This window comes from Berghia stephanieae, chromosome 5 (genome assembly GCF_034508935.2).
Source record: "Berghia stephanieae isolate SIO BIC M18660-M18661 chromosome 5, UCSD_Bste_1.3, whole genome shotgun sequence".
Taxonomy (NCBI): domain Eukaryota; kingdom Metazoa; phylum Mollusca; class Gastropoda; order Nudibranchia; family Aeolidiidae; genus Berghia; species Berghia stephanieae.
In genome coordinates this window covers 66,468,254-66,491,504 of record NC_088364.1, presented here as the reverse complement: position 1 = coordinate 66,491,504, position 23,251 = coordinate 66,468,254, and the positions used below count along the sequence as shown (strand labels likewise).

Below are 23,251 nucleotides of genomic sequence, written 5' to 3'. Positions count from 1 at the left end.
TTATGCTTAATGTGGTACACATTTCTTTATTTATTCTACCAGCATGCCATATAGCACCGCATTTCCACTTTATATGGTACAAGTCGCCTGTTAAGCGTCTTTTTGAACTAGAACATACATTATCTCTCACTGCCTTTTTCCCTGATACTCATTCACACCCAAGTGGGATAATGCGTGTAAAATGCCTTACCTAAGGACACAACGCCTGAGCCAAACTTTTGTCACCTAACTGGTCACTGACCATACCTAGCATTGCTTGTTTAGTTACTAGGAGAGACATCATACTGTTGAGCCGCCGGCGCCACAAAAATAAGCCATTAAGACGAAGAAGAAATATTTGGTAATAAATAGCTAATTGATAGAGATACAGATCCGTTTTATATTCCTTATTTGTAGAAGAGTTCCATTTAATTCGTAATGGTTTTTATAGCACACAGTGGGTTCGTCTGTCTGTTGATTTTCATACTGGTGAAGCGGGTATTAATTGGATTAGTTTGGATAAGGTTTCCGCTAAGTGGAAAATCACTTTCTTTGCAATCACATTTGTTTAACGGTTACCCGCTTCAGAGACGCTCCACTGCTTTCACTTTAAAGCCCTGTGCTGATAAATACCTTTGGTATTGATTTGTCAAACCAATACTGCCGCACACAGACAAAATAACTTATCTTAATTTTGCCAAAATTTGTTAGGTTTTTTTTTTTCTTCTTCAAAATTTCATGATTTAAATTAACCCTCAATTTAGCACACAAAAATTCTTAAACTTGAGTTTCCAAAGAGGTGTTCAATGTCACTTCAAAGAATCTTATGTTTAAACGTATTTGAGAATTTGAGGGTGATTATAATTCATAGAAATTTGAAGCCGAAAAATTTCTGGCCAAATTAGAAAACAAAAATTTCGGTCAATGTAAGGCAATGCTATCTGGGAGTGCTTTTGAAAGCTGTTAGCAAGCTATGCATGTCTTTTTGCTGTCTCTTGTCGTTGATCGATTCACGTTGTGCCCTCTGTAAGGTTATTTTATTGTGACATTAAAACGAGTCATAACATTTCAATTTGGAACGTTACATGTTTAAGCTATAGATAAGATCTACGTAACATAGGTATCTAATATTGAAATAATATTTTGTCGTGTTCTAAGTTGGAATCTTAAATTTTATAATAGATAATTATATTGTACGACATACGTTTTATTTATTTATTTATTTATTTATTTCTACCCCTTGTTTGTTCGCCTAGAAACTAGTTTGCTGTGTTGTTCATATATTCTTGGATTGGGAAATCATGAAGTGTATTTTAAGGGGAGGGGCGACACCTGAAATATCGATTTTTGGGTCAAAATATAAAATTTCTGTTTTTTATTTATTATCAAAGAACAATCATTTTTTCACATATTTTCAGCACTTAGATGGTGATTTGGATAATATAAAGTTTGTAAATCGTCTTTCATAACCATGGAAGTCGACATGAAAATACCAAACTTTTCAATTTTTTGTGAGAATTCAACTGAAAATAATAGGACTGAAAAGCATTATAATACATATCGATGTTGTAAATTTTGATATCGATAGTTTAGTCTACTCTTTGCCCGTCTATTTGACACGGTTTCAGTCTCATAAATATCAGAATATGGGCAGGGGAGGAGTTTAGAAACTGTTAGTCGCGAACAAAGATTGTGTGTCAAACAGCTGATAAGAGGTCAAGTTGTCAGGTAAATACAACGTGATCACGAATGGTGCGATCTGATTGGCTGACCTTGTTCTAGACCTCTGACTCCGCGCTAGGGATTGGATGTTGAGTCAGGGTGAAAGTTCGCCTCTCTTACTATTATCTTTTACTACGATTTGTTTACCTTTCGATTGATCAGTTGTTTTATCAAATTTTGACACGTATTCACGTTAATTATCTCTAAATATTTCCAATTTTTACTGGATTATTATAACTATACCTAAAGTGACAAAAAAATCCAAACGTTGGCAACAGTTATTTGCTACAAAAGCCAAGAAAGCAAGAAAGTTATGATGGCTCGTGGTTGACCCGTGACCACAAATCTTTGATTGGAATTTGGTGTGTGATAGTAGTATTATGATAAAGCGATTCCAAGCAATGCCGCAGCGGAAAGAAATGAGATGGGCTATTCTTGCCGGTCTTTACCACGGTTATTCCACCAATGACTTCCCTAACATAGGTATTGTCCTCCTGAACCGGACTCCAGATGCTTTTATAAAAAAATATATTGCTGCCCATGTGTATCCTGTTGACACAAGCAGCGTGTAAATACACCTTTGAATTTTGATTTAATTCATGAGCACTTGAAGCCTGTATATGCTTTGTTGAAGTGTTGTGAGATGAAGACAACACAAAATCCAAACGAAAGATTTCATAATTCTGTTTGGTCAAAATGCCATAAAACATACTTCCATTCCCTAAAAAAAGTTGAGTTTGGTGCAGAGTATAATTTTGGTCCAACAGAAATAACATCCCTGAAAGTGTCTTTGGGCATCGGTGGACTGGGAGAACACTCCCAGATGTTGAGTCAACAAGCAGAGTCAAAAAGACTTGACCAGAGCATAAGGGTTGCTCAACACAAAGAGAAAAAAAAGACGCAAAATGAAAGCTCAGACCCGTGAAAAAGCCCAGAGGGAGGCAGAAAAAGAACACGGGGGACCCTCATACGGTGCTGATATGTTTTGAGCTGGTTGTACCGTTTTGTCTTATTATTTTCATTCATTGTTATCTTTGATCTCGTTTTTCTCAAAATGACATTTTTAACACTATTTTTTATCTTATTTTGTCATTTATCAATCAATTTGTTTAAAACTTTGCATGTCTAGAGCTATAGTGATTATCTAAAATCATACAGAAGGAATTTTAAATATCTTTATTATTTTTTGAAAAATTGACATTTTTATGTCAAAAAACATGATTTTTATCATACCGAAAAAATATAATTTTAAAAAATTTGTAAATAAAAATCTATTTAAAATATTTAAAAAATGCTCTGTATTTTTTTAAATAATATACAAATATACAACCATGCCAAATTTCAAGAAAATTCCATGGAAACTTATTGAGAAAGTAACTTTTTAAAATAGCACCCAGAGAAGAGTAAAATCCAAGATGGCGGCCGTCACCATGGCAACCGGACACGCCCACCGAAATAAATCACATGGTTCGATTCCATTGGTCATAGGCAAGGTCCCAATATAAAAAGATATTGGATATAATCATTATTCTTGAAAATAGTTTCAGGTGTCGCCCCTCCCCTTAATGATTGAAAGAAGCAAGTAGTTTTCTATTTGCTTAATTATTCACTTCTCTCTATTTTAGAAATGTGCGCGCTAAACCAGCTTGAAATAGTATAGAAGAAAAAAATAACAATAGGAAATGGATTGGCAACTCAATTTAATCAACAAAGACAGATAATGTGAATGTTTCGGGTTTCCCCTTTATCAACAAAACACGATGAATGAAACACTTCAAACAAATGAATAACAACGCCATTCTCACATCTCCCATTCGTCTTTAGTATTTCATTCATCGTGTTTTGTTGAAAAAGGGGAAACCCGAAACGTCCATTTCATCTATATTCCTTAATTAAATTGAAACTTCCATTCCGTTTCAGAAAGTCATTTATTTTTTCGAGTTTTCAACTGCAACATTTTCATTATGGGGAATAAAACCAAGTTCAATCAGTCTACACAAATCAACCATCTGTTACGAACATTATGGCTCCAAAGCGCACCATTTGATATCCAAATTATTGAACGAAAATAAATAATGTAACGGCTTCGAAAAAGAACAAAATGTCAAACACGAAACGTTTCGGGTTAAAAACCCTTCTTCAGCCAATAACAAAAACAATGAAAACATTAATACGTCACTTAAAATCTAGACAGACGGCAGAAATTTTTTTGGCACGTCGTTTGTTCTTTTTCGAAGCGGTTATATTCATCTATATTAATAAAAGAAAGAGCAAGTCTGTGTGTGTGTGTGCGCGCGCGCGCGCGTGTGTGTGTGTGTGTGTGTGGTGTGTGTGTGTGTGTGTGTGTGTGTGTGTGTGAGGACCACACTACTATCTGCTATGAAAATTAGCCAGTTGGTTAATATTTTTATCCTTCTGAAGCAAGACCAGACCTCAAGATTTTTGGCGATTAAGATCGATTTTACAATGGCGATATCTTTGTAAATGAGTAAAAAAAAAAGTAGTCCTTCAGAGCCGTTAGGCCCTTGGAGCCGGAGTTTATCCCAGTTTCCATAGCGTGAAACTGAAGATAGCAATTGCTTGCTGTCCTTTGGACAGGACGCTATTGGAATAAAACCAAGTTCAATCAGTCTACACAAATCAACCATCTGTTACGAACATTATGGCTCCAACGCGCACCATTTGATATACAAATTATTGAACGAAAATAAATAATGTAACGGCTTCGAAAAAGAACAAAATGTCAAACACGGAACGTTTCGGGTTAAAAACCCTTCTTCAGCCAATAACAAAAACTATGAAAACATTAATACGTCACTTAAAATCTAGACAGACGGCAGAAATTTTTTTGGCACGTCGTTTGTTCTTTTTCGAAGCGGTTAAATTCATCTATATTAATAAAAGAAAGAGCAAGTCTGTATGTGTGTGTGTGCGCGCGCGCGCGCGTGTGTGTGTGTTGTGTGTGGTGTGTGTGTGTGTGTGTGTGTGTGTGTGTGAGGACCACACTACTATCTGCTATGAAAATTAGCCAGTTGGTTAATATTTTTATCCTTCTGAAGCAAGACCAGACCTCAAGATTTTTGGCGATTAAGATCGATTTTACAATGGCGATATCTTTGTAGATGAGTAAAAAAAAAGTAATCCTTCAGCCGTTAGGCCCTTGGAGCCGGAGTTTGTCCCAGTTTCCATAGCGTGAAACGGAAGATAGCTTGCTTGCTATCCTTTGGACAGGACGCTATTTAGCTATAAGGTTTCATCGAGTGGCCCATCCTTTAATTTAATATGGCAAGTGATAGAGAAACCAAATCACATTTTAAAAAATGTTTTTGGTTAATAATGCTTGAACAAAAAAAATAATAATGCAATCAATTATTACCGAGACCAGACCGTGGACATACAAGAATGTCTATGGACATGTGATTCTTGTGATATATTTACAAAATTTTCTATAGATTTTATGATGTAGCCTATATCTATAACCAATATCTTTTTTAAAATTAAATGTTTATTGTATCCAAACAAATGTGAAGATTTTCCTGTAGCCGGTAAGGAGAGGGTTAAAGTTTAACTATGGCGGTCAGTCAGGATTGTGTTTGAACTGAAATTTGCGTATATATTAGGACAACGCGTTGATTGTTGACTTAGAAATTCGTCTCACAAAGGGCAGTGGGATCCCTTTAAGGCAAGAGATAGGACTGTTGCATCAAAACCGTGATCTTATTGGAAGGCAATACAGTCCAGACCGGATAATAGCATTCCGTTGATCAGACATTTTTTTGTGTTATTTACAAATGTTTCGGTCATCGGGTGTTTTTAGGTTTTAGATAAGATTAGATAATTTGCTCTGAAGAAAGTCTTGCTGTGGAATATTTTTTATATTGTTCTTGGAGCTTATTCCTTCTCTTTCATTATAAACATTCTTTATCTTCTATCCTGTCTCGTCTTTTTTATCATCCTCATCGCCTTCTTTAATTTCCCCACTCTCTTCTCCTCCACCTCCTCCTCCACCACCACCAATCCACCATCTCCTCCTCCTCCTCCTCCTCCTCCTCCTCCTCCTCCTCCTCCTCCGCCTCCTCCTCCTCCTCAATCTCGCCCTCTGCTTTCTTCTTCTCCTCCTTGTCAGCCGCTCTTAAGAAAATTGTGATGATGACAGAGACTTTTCAGTTTCTGGTTATTTAAATTCTTAACGATAATTCAGTGCGATCGGTTGTGAATTGACACATTTGGTGGAACAGTGCTTTCCCACATAAACGAACTGCTTCGTGTGAAAACATGCCTCTTAAGGCGGTCATTCACCATAACAGAAGTCTTATAAATCTTCTTTCTTGTGTATCCACTGGTTTGAAAACAACACGGGTGGGCGATCTTCTGTTGTATTACAATGAAAAAAAACATATTTTATAAGTTTTCATTGTCGCCAGAAATATAGAAACCTCAAATATTGCTCCATTAAGATGACTCAAAACTAGCAAAAATTCTTGACTTATAACTTTTTAAAAAATCCTTCAGATTTGATAGAAAGTTTGCCAAATTGTGAGTCAATATTTGAACAAACATTTTAAAAATCTGGCCAAAATGGAAAAAGTTCCAAGGTATTTTGTAAGAGTAAGTCGACATTATGGTGTCCATATTGAAACTTTTTAACAAGTTAGTGACCGTCTTAATCGATCGACCACTCACTTAAACCTCTTGGTTCCTGCTTTTCTCACCTTTCTGTCCACCGATCTTCTCCATGTTGAGTGATCGATGTTCTAACGGTATCAGCCAAAATTGTTTTTATAAAAAGTGCTCTGTCAGTGTACTATGGCGTTGGTAGCAGCTACGGATATTGCATCAATGCCGAGCAAAAAGGCAACATATATAAAAATAAAAATCTGATAAAGGATAAATATGACGTTTTGTGAACTGTATCGAGTATCCCTTAAATCATGGAAATATTCCTCGTTTCTTTTTTTTTTTTGGGGGGGGGGGGGGGGGGAGTGGGGGCGGGGGGGGGGGGATTTGTTTGTTTTGTTTTATTTATTTACCTTGATTGATTGATTGATTGATTGATTGATTGATTGGCTATTTACCTATTTATCTATTTGTTTATTTCAGTTAACCTGCCAAAAAGGAACCCATCATAAAAGGAGGAAAATTATAGTAAATCGTTTGAAATCGTGATTGTGAGTGATTCAAAGCACACCGAAATAATTTTACATTTTCATGTTAGGAAAAAAAATGGATAGCCCTAGACAACATCTGCGTTCAAGCCAATCCCGAAGAAAAGTAAGATTTCGGAACAACAATATTGATGACCATAGCACCTACAGACAATCTTCTAACGTATATCGTAAAAACAATTTCGACGAAGAGAACTTTCTAGAAAAAGGACTTGATTTGAGTCTCTTCGAAGGTCGAGTTGATCAAGATTTGATATGTGCCATTTGCAGGCGTGTGTTCGTCAAACCGGAAGTGAGTTCTTGTCAGCATGTCTTCTGTAGCGGCTGCTTGCATAGTATTATTAAGGAAGAATGCCCAACTTGCAGCATACCTTTGGACAAGACTCCAGCAAATCAACCTCCAGTTCATCTCCGTGTGAAGTTATTGAACCTGGTGATTCATTGCGACCACAAATGTGGCGAGGTGAGAAAATTGAGGATTTAATTTTTAACCAGATAAACTAGTTAACAGGACGCCTTTTTCAATTGTTATTCAAGTTAATTGGTTATAAAGTTATAGGATGGGGTTTTAGATATAATAAAAATCCATTCTTTTTACTTCATAGTTCTATAATTGGTCCACACACACACAAAAAAAACTTTCTTCATAATGTTCTGGTATTAAAAGTTATCCATTACAAATATCTTGACTTAGTAATCGAGATATAATTTATTTATTTAAGCACGGACATTCGTTTGATGGGCAACTGCTTTGAATTCATCTTTAAAACACGCTCAACCTGTAATCCATTTATTCACGATTACAGTTACAGTACTCGCTAGATTCTAGCACGCTATCAGGAGAAGCCAAAGTGCGTGCTAGAATCCGAGCATGCCAAAATCCGATTCTCATGGGAGGTAACTAATAAATAGAACGAAATTGACGTCACTCAGTTCTTTGATATTGTTTTTCATCAGCCATTTTTATGAATAGCTCTAACTAAATTCTATCAATCAGAATATAAACGTCTAAGGTTATATAGGTACAGTTTTGTGGTGTGGAGCGTTATTTCTGTCTGGTGAATGTTGTGTTGTGAGCTGTTTGGAAAAATGCACAGTATCAATACATTCAACCAATCAGCTCCAGCGTATCGTATTGCACAGCGTCTGGAACTCGGCGTGTGGGAATCCACTGAGTACTGTATCACAGCGGTTGTAAATCGGATAGTATACAGTATTCTTCAAGACCCTTTTTGAATGTGCACAACACGTATACGGCGTTCTTAGCTTTTGTAATTTTTACCTATCTAATTATTTATTTATTAATTTGTTCATTTAATTAATTATTAATTTAGACCTCTGTTTGTTTTTGGTTGCTTTTTTTGTTGTTTTTTTTTTTTTTGTGTGTGTTTTTTTTTGGTGTGTGTTTTTTTAATATTTTGTTGTTGTTGTTGTTGGGTTTTTTTCTTTTTTTTTTGTGTTTGTTTTGTTCGTTTTTATTTCTTAAGTGCTATTGTTATTGTTTGTGTTTTGTTTGTTTTTTTCTTCTCCATAACAACAGTATCTTTCACAAATGGAATCTCTGACATGAAAATACAACTGGATTTTAATGGTACAATATTATAGCTATATGTTGAATAGATAGGAAATTAATTTACAATGTTATATTTAGACGAGTCTATGCCTTTTCGTGCGTTAAGTTTAGAGTTATTAAAATGGTTGATTGGAGATCATAAATACGTTCTATTTATAGTTTATCTGAAGACAGCAACTTTTTAGGCCAGTGATCTACTTATTAATAATAGACACCACAATGACTAAAAACATTTTATAAAGATTTTTTGTAAGAAAATTTTTATTTCACATATTGATAGATTAAGATGGCCCCCAATAAATAATATGTCAAAAGGCTCAAATCTGAAACTTTACAGAAATCTCGGGTCTTCTGGACAAAATGAAAAAAAAGTGCTTTGTTTTTTTCTGGTGCCATGGTGTCAATTTTTAGGCATATTCCAGTAAGATTTATCGATGAAGAGTTATTGCATTCAAAACGGTTATGAAGGGTGGAGGATTGGCATTTGTGATGCGCTATAAAATGTTGTTAATTATTATTATTATTATTATTATTATTATTATTATTATTATTATTATTATTATTATTATTATTATTATTATTATTATTATTATTATTATTATTATTAATTATTATTATTATTATCATCATCATCATCATCATCATCATCATCATCATCATCATCATTATTATTATATATTATTATTATTATTATTATTATTATTATTATTATTATTATTATATTATTATTATTACATTATTATTATTATTATTATTATTATTATTATTATTATTATTATTATTATTATTATTATTATTATTATTATTATTATTATTATTATTATTATCCTCCTCCTCCTCCCCCATCATCATTATTATTATTATTATTATTATTATTTATTATTATTATTATTATTATTATTATTATTATTATCAGTAGTGGTAGTAGTAGTAGTAGTAGTAGTAGTAGTAGTAGTAGTAGTAGTAGTAGTAGTAGTAGTAGTAGTAGTAGTAGTAGTAGTAGTAATATCACCATCATCGTCATTATCATCATCATCCTCATCATTATTATTAATTATTATTATTATTATTATTATTATTATTATTATTATTATTATTATTATTATTATTATTTTGTTGTTGTTTTATTATTATTATTATTATTATTATTATTATTGTTATTATTATTATTATTATTATTATTATTATTATTATTATTATTATTATTATTATTATTATTATTATTATTATTATTATTATTATTATTATTTCTCCCATCGTAATTTTCAGGTTTTGCCGTTAGGAAAGTTACCCCGACATGTCAGCGATGAGTGTCCGAACACACCCATGCCGTGTCCCCACTCGAAGAAAGGGGGCAGTGGCGGCTGCCAGATCAAGGTAAAACGATGCCAGCTTCAAGATCACGTTCAAGAGTGTGATTGGAGACCGGTGCAGTGTGAGGCGTGCGGTGAGAGAACGGTCTTCCGGGATCTTGTGCTACATCAGAAGAAAAGCAGATGTGTAGAGAACAGGATAAGGAATCAACTGGTGCAAGCTATAAAGTAAGGCTTATTCACTCATTCATTCATTTATTGGTGATGTGCGTTTTGGTAAAATACTCGCAACATTCGCCAGCCGGATTAAACGTACTGACCTACAAAACCGTTTGTAATATTGAACATTTATAGACTGATTGATATAATTTAGAGAGAAGTAATCACCAAAATGGCTGTCTAAAATCAATATCAAAGAGCCGAGTGACGTCAATGTCGTTCCATCTATACATATGGACATTCATTCATTTTTTCATTTCATTTGATTTTTCATTTATTCACTCGATAATTCCGTAATTCATTCATTTACGCATTGACTGACTGACATATTCATTCTTTTACTGATAAATCAATCTGTTATTTAGTTCTATCATTCTATCAACCGCCTGTTTACTGTTGCTTATCATATTGTCATATATTGTATTTCATTTACACCCACTATCATCCCCATCTCAAGTGTAGTAATTGTATTTTTCATTTAGATATACTCATAAAGGGGCTTTGATACATTTTTCAGTCTATCAGAATTGGGGGGACGGGTGCTTTAAAACAGGGGCGTGGCTATATCGCATCCATCTTTTAAAAATGGATTACAGCATTGAAAAAACAAACTGAGAAATAGTATATACCGCCTCTTACTTCTTTGAGAAAGTCTTTTCTTTCTTTCTTTTTTTCTCTTTCTTTTGTATTTACAAATATAGCATGTTTTAAGTCATTTTCTTCTGATTCTGGCACCACCTTCTTATACTGTGAGCATGCTACGCCATTGGATGCTTAAATGTGTTATCATATTGTGTTTTATTTACACCCATTATCAACCTCACCCTCCCTTTTAAATGCATTTATTATCTTTTCATTTAGATCAACCAACAAAGAGGCTTTAAAACACCGAAAGACTCTGGATCATCAAAGAGTAAAGCTGGAATCACACCAAAGACGCAACGAAATAGACCATGTCCGCCGTTTGCAATCAAGTGAGCTGCAAGTCTTGATTATTTCTCTATACAAACATTCGATGTCACCTTTTGGTTTAAGTGTTTAAGTAATTTATTGCTCTTTGATGGGAATATAATAAGTGTCTACCACCCGGAACAAAGCTTTGATTTAATCTTTTTTTTTTTCCTCTGACTGAATATATTTTTCTAACTCGAGCTTTTACTCTATACAATAAACACAATGTTTACATTCCAAGATTTTCTTCTACTGACAGGACCTACCAAAATCATCAGTTGTCGATCTGGAATTTAGTCATGAATTCTTATGTTTTTATTGTTGGGGGGGGGGGGGTTGTTGTTGTTGTTGTTGTTGTTGTTGTTGTTGGCTGAATAAGGTTTTGAGCCCGAAACCCTCCATGTTTGTTTGTTTTTTTTTGTTTTTTTCTTTTCTTTATTTTTTAAATTTATTTTTGTTTGTTTTTTTAAATCTGTTATATTCATTTTTGTTCATTACATATTACATGCGCATCTTTTACTGTTTGAGGCATCCAACTTTTTAAGATTTTTGAATGATGGATGTTGCTCCTCATCTCATTATCGCTTTTACTATTAGTGTAAGCAGTCAAAGCCGCAAGTAGTTACTATTCTAACTTCAAAGAAGTCTCAGATTTATGAATTTGTGACATGTTGTGTGTCACCTATATCTTTCATCGATATTGATAGTAAAAGAAAATAAAGGCATTTTACATATGCATAATATTCCAAAGAAAATAATCCAACAACAAAATGTTTCTTTGTTCGTTTTTTATTCTTCAGTGAAAATTCTAACTCGCCAGGGGTCGTGGCATCCACATCATCAACAATATCATTCACACAACGGTGACACCTCCCTCTCCTCTTCGTCCTTCAATGACTACAGCAACAGCAGCAGCAAAAATAGCTGTTACAGTAACAATGCTTACAATGACAATAATAGCCAACACCGACAAAGATGTGTAACGCCTAGACTTGCACCGATCAAATCCATTCATCAAAGCAACGAATCTCACGACAAAACCATCGCTACCACCTCCAACAATGACAGTAGAAGCAGTAGACCCAGCAGCCAACAACTCAAGGAGAGAAAAGCACTTCCGCAGGCTTCGGCCTCCAACACTTCCATCATCCATTCGTCCAACACGGCCACCGTGCCAAGTAACAGCCAATCCAACAATTTCTTTTTTACGAGTGTCGAGGTCCACGATGAAGATGGCGAAAAAGGTACTGTATATGGCCTCTCATTATCAACCCCCAATTAGTTAGCCAGCATTTGTTCTATTTTTTTTTAAAGTGGTAAGAGTGTGGTCGCTAAGTCATAATTGCCCAAATCAGAAGTCTATTCCCATGCCCGTACAGAGGTCAACATCCAACATCCAGTATGTCTTCGAGTCCTCTATCTTTTGTTTGAGAGGAGCGCATAAATGATGTGTGCTAAAATAGACGCACAAGGGATATCTTACCTAATCACCCGTTCACTGTTAAATTCAACATCTGGATGACGATTGATTCATATACGAGAGGAGTTCCATGAGGCGATGTAGCAAATTACTTCATTATAATATGTCGTATTATTTCCAGTGGCGTGGGGCCATTGGATCGAATGGTGCCAGGCACCGCACCAGTCTTTTAAAAAATCATTAACAGCATAATTTAATTAAAAATAAAACAGAGATTTTAACTCCACTGTCTTTCGCCAACTCGCCAACAACATTTTTAGTCTCCACTCTATTCAAGATTCCGAGTCACGCACTGCGCCGACTCGTGTGTTGGTGACATCACTCCGCGAAGTAGTGACTAAATCAAACACCGTGGTGCAAAGCAATCCGAGCTCCAATTAATGCTATATCCATTAGTATCGCGACAGCTGATTGAGCGAGAAACTGGGTCGAATTATACTATCTCCAAATAGCGGAAAACCCCTCGACTTGTGCCAGGATCTGAGAGCTCCACCGTTGGACTGGGGGGATGCGCCAAATTAGGTTCAAAGTTCAAAAATGTTTATTTTAGGCAATTGCCAATGTAGGGTAACTTCGGCAATCCAAAATATTACATTAACTGTCAAAAACACTGATCATTGTCATGTTTATTTGTAAGCAGCAAAGAAAAACATCATAAAACTTTAAAATATGACATATCAAACCCCCCCTCCCCACCTCTTTTTCACGATTATTGAATAAAGTAATTCTTTGCAACGAAGCATTGTGGACTAATTTACCAACATTTTTCTTGCTTGTAGTGCCGAGTTGATGGTTACGTGTGTATGAGTGTTTATTTGTGTGTGTGTGTGTGTGTGTGTGTCTGTGTGTTTGTGCGTGTGTATTTGTGTCAGTCAGAGAAAGAAACCGAAGACTGTCAACAGTTATACTTTTGGTGTATTTTCAGATTTTTAAGTACTTAAGTGGAGTGATTTTTTCTTTGTGATGCTTTAAGATCTGAATCTACCTTTTATTTGTGCAATCATTAATCGTATTCCACTGATTTCCACTATTTGAGATATACTTTGAAGTTTTGTTTTGTTAAACAATGAATTGCAATGAATCAAGTTGACTCTTTACTTCACCGACCGTTTGGGAGATTGACACTAGATGACAAATTAGAAATAAAAAGACTAGTTCCTCACCAACCAACTGATTTTGAATTAACACAGGTGTGGAAATCTCGAAAACGCTCTTTTTCAGTGACATGGTAGACAGGCATGAATGGCTCACAGTTAGTTTAGTCTTTTGTTATTATTGTCTACTTTTTACAGATACAACAAACACTGACAAATCATGGACATCTATAGGCTATAGTGACCTTAACCACTTCCATCGTATTTCTTAACGTCCTGAACGTTGTTTTAGCACCCTTAAAAGAGTGAAATTTTTTTGTTGCGAAATTCAATGAAACAGGAGCGGTTAAATTCATTAATGATTCTGTCAATTCATAAAGCTGAAATAGATGCCATTCCAGATTTCAATAAACACATTATAAAAAGATTTGCAGAGATGAAACATCGCAGTGCAGATTTTTTTTTTACAAGTACTAAAAGTAAGTAATTTCTGTCATAGGTTTTTTTTTTCTCTTTTGATTTACATTTATAACATATTGATTGCATTATCTACCAAATCCAATCCTTTAAATGGTGGACAAAGAATAATTACAAAGACCTTTTCATACGGGACTTGTATCTTAGTGTTGTGGCTTGTTGTTTTCATGAATTATTTGTTTTTGTAAGTTTTGTCCACTCGTAGAAACCATCGACCCTCCCCCACCCTTCCATAAAAGAGAGTTTTTAATATATCGTGCTCTCTCCTCTTAACCGTGTTCACTGTATTAGAATTTTTTTTCTAATCATGGCACCATCATATGCCGTCAATACGCCACGCCGCTGATTATTTCAATAAATCCATCACTTATCAACCCTGTGTCGTTTATAAGAAATTTATAGTTGAATACACGTTGATGGAACTGTAAATGTTTCACCAGATTTAATGACTCTCTCTCTCTCTCTTTCTCTCTCTCTCTCTCTCTCTCGCTCTCTCTCTCTCTCTCTCGCTCTCTCTCTCTCTCTCTCTTTCTCTCTCTTATAACATAAAATAAAATCTCAGCCCTCATGATTACCACTAATCAGGAGGTCTGAGGTTTGATCATCGGTTTAGAAAAGCTGTTTCTGTTTGTTTGAAGTTTTATTGGGTTTTTTTTTTCGTGTGTTTTCCTTCTGCTTTTTCTGACATTGTATCCTATAATTTTTATACATATTTTTGCTGTTCATGAGTGCATGCACTCAATTTTTTAAAAAGCTTTAATAAGCCATTATTAATACAGTCTGCTGGTATTTATTTCAGCGAATGGAGTCTGCAGCGTGCCTCCATCAAGACAAACTGGACATGGCTATCAACCAGATATCCCATTCACATGCAAGAAATGCAACAAGCGAGTCCGAGACAGCTGCAACAAGCCCAACTCGTGTCGCTGGCATGCTGGACCAATCATCGAGCTGTTTGGTGGCACTTGTTATACATGCGGTCGTCTTGACTACCAACAGGGATGTATGACAGGATATCACGAAATATGACATCGTTTATATGAAATTGCTATGTTTGCGCTCTTAACATGCAAAGTAAGTCTTTATTATAACTGAATTAGGTATGTCGTGCTCTAACTGTTTTTGCTGGCTTGGATGTCTTTAAAATAAAAGAGAATCACTTTGTGCGCAGAATTATCACGTCTATAAAAAAGGCGAATATGGAGTCAATCGAGCTATTTTTTGGTGTAACCTAATGTTACACACAATGTGTAATGGAGAGTTACCCGAGTTAGTCCTCTTCGTCCTTTGTGGAGTATAAGACCTCAACAGCAGCGGTCCTCTATATTCATCTGTCTGCGTCTTCGTCTCCTGGAATTATATCTAAGGCTTTGAATTCGTCCTCTGTCTAGGGCGCTCCCACTTGTTCCCCTTGCTTGCAGGCTCCATTCAAATGTCTGCATGGTGATAGGTATTGCAATGCTCCTTGCGCAGTGTTTGACCCACACCCATCGTCACTTTCTCCTCTTGACACGGGCGTTAATTGACAGCTATATTGCTATCTCCCAGAGGCCAGGTTTTGGTACTTCGTCGACAAACGCAAAGTGGTTAGGCTATTCCCTTTTTGTTGTTGTTGTTGTTGTTGTTGTTATATTTTTAAACAGAACATTTTAACATGTTTTTTTTTAAAGTTTTTTTTGTTGTTGTATTTTTGGGAAGCCTATTCATCTATATTATTAAACTTTTAAAAAAGTACAAATTTACCAACAGGCTCCCAGTAAGCAAGTGCAAGTAACTTGCTTAAGACCACACAAAATGGCGGGTGTGTCTTGAACTCGCAACATCCAGGCCCCATCGAGCCAATTAGGAATTGTAAAGTGAAGACGAATACAGGTGTGTCATGCTGCGACCCCCCTCCCCCCTTAGAGGCCTGCAAATTGGCTATATTTGATAAGGTGAAACCATAGAAATGAGAATTACACTAAGTATGATATAACTAGTCCTTGGATGAAATATATTCCTAACCGATGACTCAAGCCGGAACAAGATACAATTTTACAAAGCTATCTACAGTAGAATACGTATAGATCCAACTCTCATAAAGTCAACTTCTGCTTAAAGTCAACACATCTTGTTAGTTCATCAAATGTTAAATCATCAATCTTGTTGTTCTTTATCCACACGTTTTCCATTGATAATGTATAAAGTCAACCTTGCTTTAAGTCAACCAATCTTTCTGGTCCGGCGGTGTTGGCTTTATCAAGAATCCACTGTATTCTTTCTTCTGAATCATCAAAAGGAGATGGTGACAATGTTGTTGATCTTTTGTGTGTGTGTTTATTTATTTTTTTTGTTTTTTTTTTTTGGTCTTCATCCAACAATAGATTACCATTTGTTTGTTTTATTCAATGCGTTGTGTGTGCATATTATGTATGTTACGTTGTTTATGAGTATGAGGGAGAGAGAAAGAGAGAGAAAACAGGAATAAAGAAAGAAAGAAAGAGAGAGAGAGAGAAAGAGAGAGAGAGAGAGAGAGAGAGAGAGAGAGAGAGAGAGAGAGAGAGAGGAGTGTGTGTTATGCGTTGGTGTGTTTGTATTATATCATATAATATGTGTGTATGCTTGAATAGCCGTTTGATTCAATTGTTTTATTAATGAATGGTAGATTGACCATGTTATTAGATTAAAGGATCGAAGGAAAGCTCACGATTGTTTGTTTGTTTGTTTGTTTGTTTTCGTATGACCAACAATGGTACATGGAACGAGTCCTCTTCTTACTTACCCTGTGTTATTTTGTATCTATGCCATTTTTTCTTTCGCTTAATAACACAAAAAGGCTAAACTTAAAATCTAAAGTACACAATGTATTGCTTGTATCATGGTGTGTTACTTTGTAGTTTCAATAGTATATTGATAAACAGATAATTGATTGAATGAATGAATGAATATATATATATATATATATATATATATATATATATATATATATATATATATATAAATATAAATATATAAATAAATAGATGACTTTGATGTGGTTGTATTGGATTACCGTACACGAAAATCTCGTGATACCAGCCCATATCCAAGCTGCGGGTAACACGCAAGAGAAGACCGAAAAAGAAAAAAAAAAAAGATAAAAAGATTACCGAGCTATTAGAAATTATTGACATGTGAGCTCCCCTCAAAAGACATATTGGCAGACCTGTCAACCTGAAAATTATATATATCCTTAAAATGATGTGGTCTGACATAATAAGTTTCAATAAATTTAAACGAAGTTCTGAAATTGTTCGTAATTCTTCGATTTTTTCGTAATATTAGCCAGGTTTATAGATAGAACGAAGTTGACGTCACTCAGGTCTTTGTTATTGCTTTTTGCCAACCGTGTTTATGAGTAATTCTCACTAAACTGTATAAACGTGCAAAGTTACACATAGTTTTGTGTGTTGGTCAGTTATACTTCCGGATGGCAATGTTGTGAGCTTCTTAGCCAAGCGCATACTATCTATATATGAGACCGAGACAGTTGTTTGCTCTACTGCCACTTGCTGCTTTCACAAAATGTAGGTAAGTGGGGAAACTCCTCCCAGACGCATGGAATATGCCCCCATATTTCGAGCCGAAACAAGTCCCGGCAACCCTTGTAATGTAGCTTCCCTGACTCGGGCGGGACAGGGTATGAAATGGAAATGTGCTTCTACATGGCCTACTAGGAGAATAAATGAAATATTGTGAATCGCATTGACCACGTCAACTCCGTGTAAATGCTTTATATATTATAGTTTGTTTTTAAAATGTATGTTTGTAGCGCCTTAACTCACTCATCCCTAACACCGACTATATCCGTTGTTTACCCAGGTTACTTTTACCCCATGCCTATTTATTACATTTTTCTGAGACAAATTAAAGGCGTATCTAGTATCAAAGCTAACGTTTTTTTGTTTTTTTTTTTGCTTTTACATGGTAATGGAAGTTGAATAAAACTATATATGTACATGCTCATTTTTAAGACATTTTTTCCAATTTTGAAAAGTAGCAAAAATCTCTAGGATTGAGAGAGTTAAGGCACTTTGTGGGTTCGGCGCTGTGTTATATTATTATTATGTATTATTACGATACCAGCGACAACTCAATACAAACGAAGCATGGTCACGTATACGAAGTGCAATAATAAATACTGCAATTCAAAGCGCTGGGACAACTACAACCAAACGACAAGGCCGTGCGTATAACACCATCATAGCTCAATTATCTAACCAACAAAAAGATTTGCGAATAAGAATACAAAACTTTAAAAAGGAAGGAGAAAGACAGAAACTCAAATATGAACGAAACAAAATATCACACCGCATAAGACAGATTAATTGATCTTAGAAATGAAGAGTTGGACAAAAAAGTTGATACTATTAATAAATGCAACAACCATCAAGCAATGTATAAACTGTGAGACTAATAAACCAAAGACCATTTGAAAACCCAAAGATAGAGGACGACTCGGGAAAATTAATTATTAACCCCAATGACATTTCGAATGTTCTTTTTGAATACTATAAAACAAAATTTCAAGAAAACAAAACGCCACACGTCAGCTCATTTGGGGGAGATCCCCGACCACTATTTAAACCTATTACACCAAGAGAAGTGAGAAATGCTTTTAAAAGTCTAAATAACAACAGAGCACCGGGAGAAGATGGAGTATGCTCTGAACTTCTATAATATGGACCACCCTTATTAGATGAACACATAGCGGACATTTTCAATCAGACGTTTGAACGTCATCAGAACCTGGATATTAATAAAGAGGAGCTGATATCAATTCAAAAGCCAGGAAAAACAAAAGGCCCTCCAAAGAATTTGAGACCAATTACTCTTCTTAATACAATTAGAAAATCGCTCTCCCTGATAATAATAATAATAATAATAATGCTGAAAACTTATATAGCGCTATAACTCCGAGACACCAGACTCTAAGCGCTTAAATTACAAATTACTTTGGCTGAAACATACTCATTCACACACACAAGCACACACACACACACACATACACACACACAACACAACACACAACACAAACCAAACCTATCTTGCTTCTCATACCATCTACTAAAATCGAAACAAATATGTTTTAAGCGAACGTTTAAAAATAGACAAAGATTCTTTTTCACGAATGCTCTGCGGTAAGGCGTTCCAGATAGAGGGTCCGAAATGAGAAAAGGATCTCATTCCAGCATTTTTCCGAATTCGAGGGACAACTAGTTTTGTGGAATCACTGGCCGAACGTAAGGGGCGGGGTTTTGAATATCTTTCAATTAGTTCTGAAAGGTAGGAAGGGGCAGTACCTTCAAGACAACGATACACTAAAACACAAGCTTTGAATTTAATTCTTTTCTCAACAGGCAGCCAATGCAGGTCATGAAGTAGAGGTCCGGCAGAGTCGCACCTACGCTTCATAAATACTAGTCTGGCAGCGCTGTTTTGGACAATCTGAAGACGTTTCAGATTGTATTGCGAAACGCCAAACAACAGAGCATTACAATAATCCAATTTCGATAGTACGAGGGACACAACCAGGTGCTTGGTCACATCCTCAGATATGAACCGTCTAATGGAAGCAATCTTTTTTAGTTGGAAAAAGAGAGATCTAACCAAATTATTAACCTGATGCTCCATCGACAGTCCAGAGTCTAAGAATGTGCCAAGGTTTTTCACTTTGTCAACAATTTGAATAGAGGCATCCCCCAACTTCAAATCTGTTTCACTTTTCCACTTCCTGTTCCCCACATACAGCACCTCCGTCTTATCATCATTCAGTTTCAGTCTGTTCTCATTCATCCATTTCTTAACACTTTGGATACAATTTTTACTATTGGCTGATACTTCTTGTAAATTTCTCATATTGGAAACGCAGTACAATTGCGTATCATCAGCGTATTGATGGTAAGACAGACCAAAACTTCTGATGATTTTAGACAGAGGGCCAACGTACAAAACAAAAAGAACGGGTCCAAGTACTGAACCCTGGGGAACCCCACAATCAAGAAAGATTTCCTCCGATCTATATTCATCCACCGTAATAATCTGTTTACGATTAAACAAATATGACCTAAACCAATCAAGCGCTGCACCAGACACGCCATAAGTAATTTCAAGACGTTTGAGAAGAAGATTGTGATCAATAGTATCAAAAGCAGACGATAAGCACACTGAAAAGAATTAGATCGATTGTTGAAAATTATTTGTCACATAGTCAAAGCGGATTCAGGACGGAGAGAACTACTGCAGATGTAGTTTGGACCCACAAATGACTTGCTGCCAAAACCCTGTCAGAAAAAGTAGAAATAGTTATAATTGGAATAGATATGCCTGCCGCCTTCGATACTATCAATCGCCAATCCTTGTTAAATATTTTGAAAGGAATAGTTATGGAAGATGAAGTTAGATTAATCAGATTCCTTATAAGTGAAACCTGGATAACCACCAAAATAATCGGTGCCTCAGACAATAAATCATTCCTTGGCAACATCGGCACACCACAAGGAGACAGCCTAAGCCATGTTTTATTTATCATTTACCTAGAAAATGCTTTAAAAGATGTGCGTAAATCTGTACCTTCGGCCCAATCACGTTTTGAAAACGAACTCCCCATGGAAATTGCATATGCAGACGACATCGACTTTATTTGTCTGAAACAAGTCAATGTAAATGACATCCAAAGAGCCTTACAAAATCACCAACTGTACGTAAATAGTGACAAAACAGATGTAACATTATTGTCAAGGAATAAAGATGGATGGAGAGCCACGAAAAAAGTAGGATCATGAATAGGAGATAAGGAAGATGTAGAGAGAAGTAAAAGTTTATCGACGGCTGCATTGAATAAATTACTACATATATGGAGTAGAAAAGATAAAATAAAATTTAATACTAAAATCAAATTATACACAACCCTTGTAAAATCCGTGCTTATATACAACTGCGGAACATGGGCACTGACTGGAGCCGAAGAGCAAAGATTTGACAGATTCCATAGAAAACACCTGAGAAGAGTCCTGAATATACGATACCCCACAAAAATAAGCAATAAAATACTGTATGAAAAATGCAATGAAAGACCCTTATCCATTCAAATCCTGGAGGCAAGAGGGCGGCTTCTTGGGCATATACTCAGAAGAGATGAAAATATACCAGCTAACAAAAGCCATGAATACGTTTTTCATCCCATCTTGGCACAAGAAATACCAAGGTAGACCACCCACGTCAATTTATACTGTCCTCAAAATAACAAAGAATTAAAATCAAAGCAAGACCTTATGAACTTAGCATCCACAGCAAAAGACCGTGAACTGTGAAAGGAAATGACACAGATGATTAGAGAGGCAGCCGAGGCGTCCCGATCGGATGATTAGGAAGCGAAAGGCCTTAAGTCAGTAAGTCAGTATTATATGAAGGTTACACGAGTCAGATAGAAAGCATAAATTGAAGGTTAAAGTAATGGGGTTCAACGTCACTTCCCTCGTAATAACGCATAGTAACTTAGTAACTGGTTTTTAAGTATCGGAACAATGGCGGACGCCCTCATGAAATTTTTCTCCGACGAGCATAAAGTTGTATACACAGGAGAAAAACATTATAAATCTGATCATGTTTGGACTTTTATACAATCTGAACACATGACATGTGAAAACGTACCGATTTTCTGTGTTTAGAACAAAGCTGCTGGTTGCTGGGTGGACGTGACGTCAGACTATTGAATCCTATTAAGATGAATGTTTCGTTTTTCATGAAACAAATTATTTTGACACCAATCTAATAATAATTTTTCGAGCTATGACGTCCATGATCAGAACCTAAACCATCCCGATGTAATACAGTTGTCGGTGTGCAGGTTTGTGGTCTTGTGGTATGACACTGGCTTTCGGATCGGAAGGTCCTGGGTTCGAGCCTCGCTCTGCGCATAGTTGAGTCCTTGGGAAAGGCTATTTACTCACATTCTCTCATCGGACTCATGTGTAAAATGAGTACCCGGCCGTTAACAGCGTTGTCCCTGTCCGGAAAATTGTAATATCGCCTAACAGGCGTCATGACATGTCTCGTACTATATGTTACGTGTTGCTATTGGTCAGCGACCCTTTGCAAAGCGCTTTGAGCACGTTTAGTGGATATTGCGCTATATAAAAGCTTTTTTTTTTTAATATCGAATATTTCGAGCTATAACGTCCATGTTCAGAAACTAAACCATCCCGATGTAATACAGTTGTCGGTGTGCAGGTATATGGTCTTGTGGTATGACACTCGCTTTCGGATGAGAAGGTCATGGGTTCGAGACCCGCTCGCTCTGCGCATAGTTGAGTCCTTGAGACGTTATACAATATTCGCTGGATTTTAGCATGCCGAATTCGAGCACACTCTGTAGAACGACACGCAAAAGCTGGGTGACCGAATATTGATTATATCCATGGAGCATCGGATTTCGGCACGCTCTGACTCGAGCACGCTTATTGGCTTCTCCCAAGAGCGTGCTATCGATAGAACGACGATGGCGTCACTCAGATCTTTGTTATTGCTTGTTGCCATCCGCGTTTATGAGTAATTCTCACGCAACTTTATTAACCAGACTATAAACGTTCAAGGTTACACATAGTTTTGTGTGTTGGTCCCTTGTGCTTCCGGATGGCAATGTTGTGAGCTTCTTAGCTATTATTATTATTATTATTATTATTATATTATTATTATTATTATATATTATATTATATTATTATTATTATTATTATTATTATTATTATTATTATTATTATTATTATTATTATTATTATTATTATTATTATTATTTATTTATTATTTATTTATTTATTTTTATGTTAAATAAATATTATCATCATTATTATTTTTACAATTATCATTATTATCATAATTTTTATCATCATCATCATTCATCATCATCATCATCATCATCATCATCATCATCATCATTATTATTTTTATATATTATTATTATTATTATTATTATTATTATTATATTATTATTAATAATAATAATATAATAATAATAATAATAATAATAATAATAATAATAATAATAATAATAATAATAATAATAATAATAATAATAATAATAATGATAATAATAATAATAATAGTAATGTGACTCACTGTCTCGAAAACGATAGGCTATCATCTCGAGATCGACGTATACATATATGCATGTCTGACATCCGAACCTACTGATGGGCCTCGTTTAACATTGTCGTAATGGACAATATTTTGCGTCACATTTTGAGATTTCCATTACAACAACG

The 23,251-nt window shown here is 35.4% G+C and overlaps 1 protein-coding gene across 2 annotated transcripts; it reads left to right on the top strand.

Moving 5' to 3' along the window:
• Nucleotides 1-979: 979 nt before the first annotated feature.
• Nucleotides 980-16,657, top strand: LOC144973444 (uncharacterized). Of its 2 annotated transcripts, none has more exons than XM_078915901.1 (6): nucleotides 980-1,099; nucleotides 6,802-7,329; nucleotides 9,709-9,980; nucleotides 10,833-10,945; nucleotides 11,723-12,166; nucleotides 14,773-16,657. In XM_078915901.1, the coding sequence occupies exons 2-6, from the start codon at nucleotides 6,910-6,912 to the stop codon at nucleotides 15,000-15,002; spliced, it is 1,479 nt and encodes a 492-aa protein (XP_078772027.1). In that variant the 5' UTR covers nucleotides 980-1,099; nucleotides 6,802-6,909; the 3' UTR covers nucleotides 15,003-16,657. The 2 variants fall into 2 exon arrangements, with proteins under 2 accessions (XP_078772027.1, XP_078772028.1); XM_078915902.1 differs by lacking the exon at nucleotides 980-1,099 and adding an exon at nucleotides 1,224-1,304.
• The last annotated feature ends 6,594 nt before the right edge of the window (nucleotides 16,658-23,251 follow it).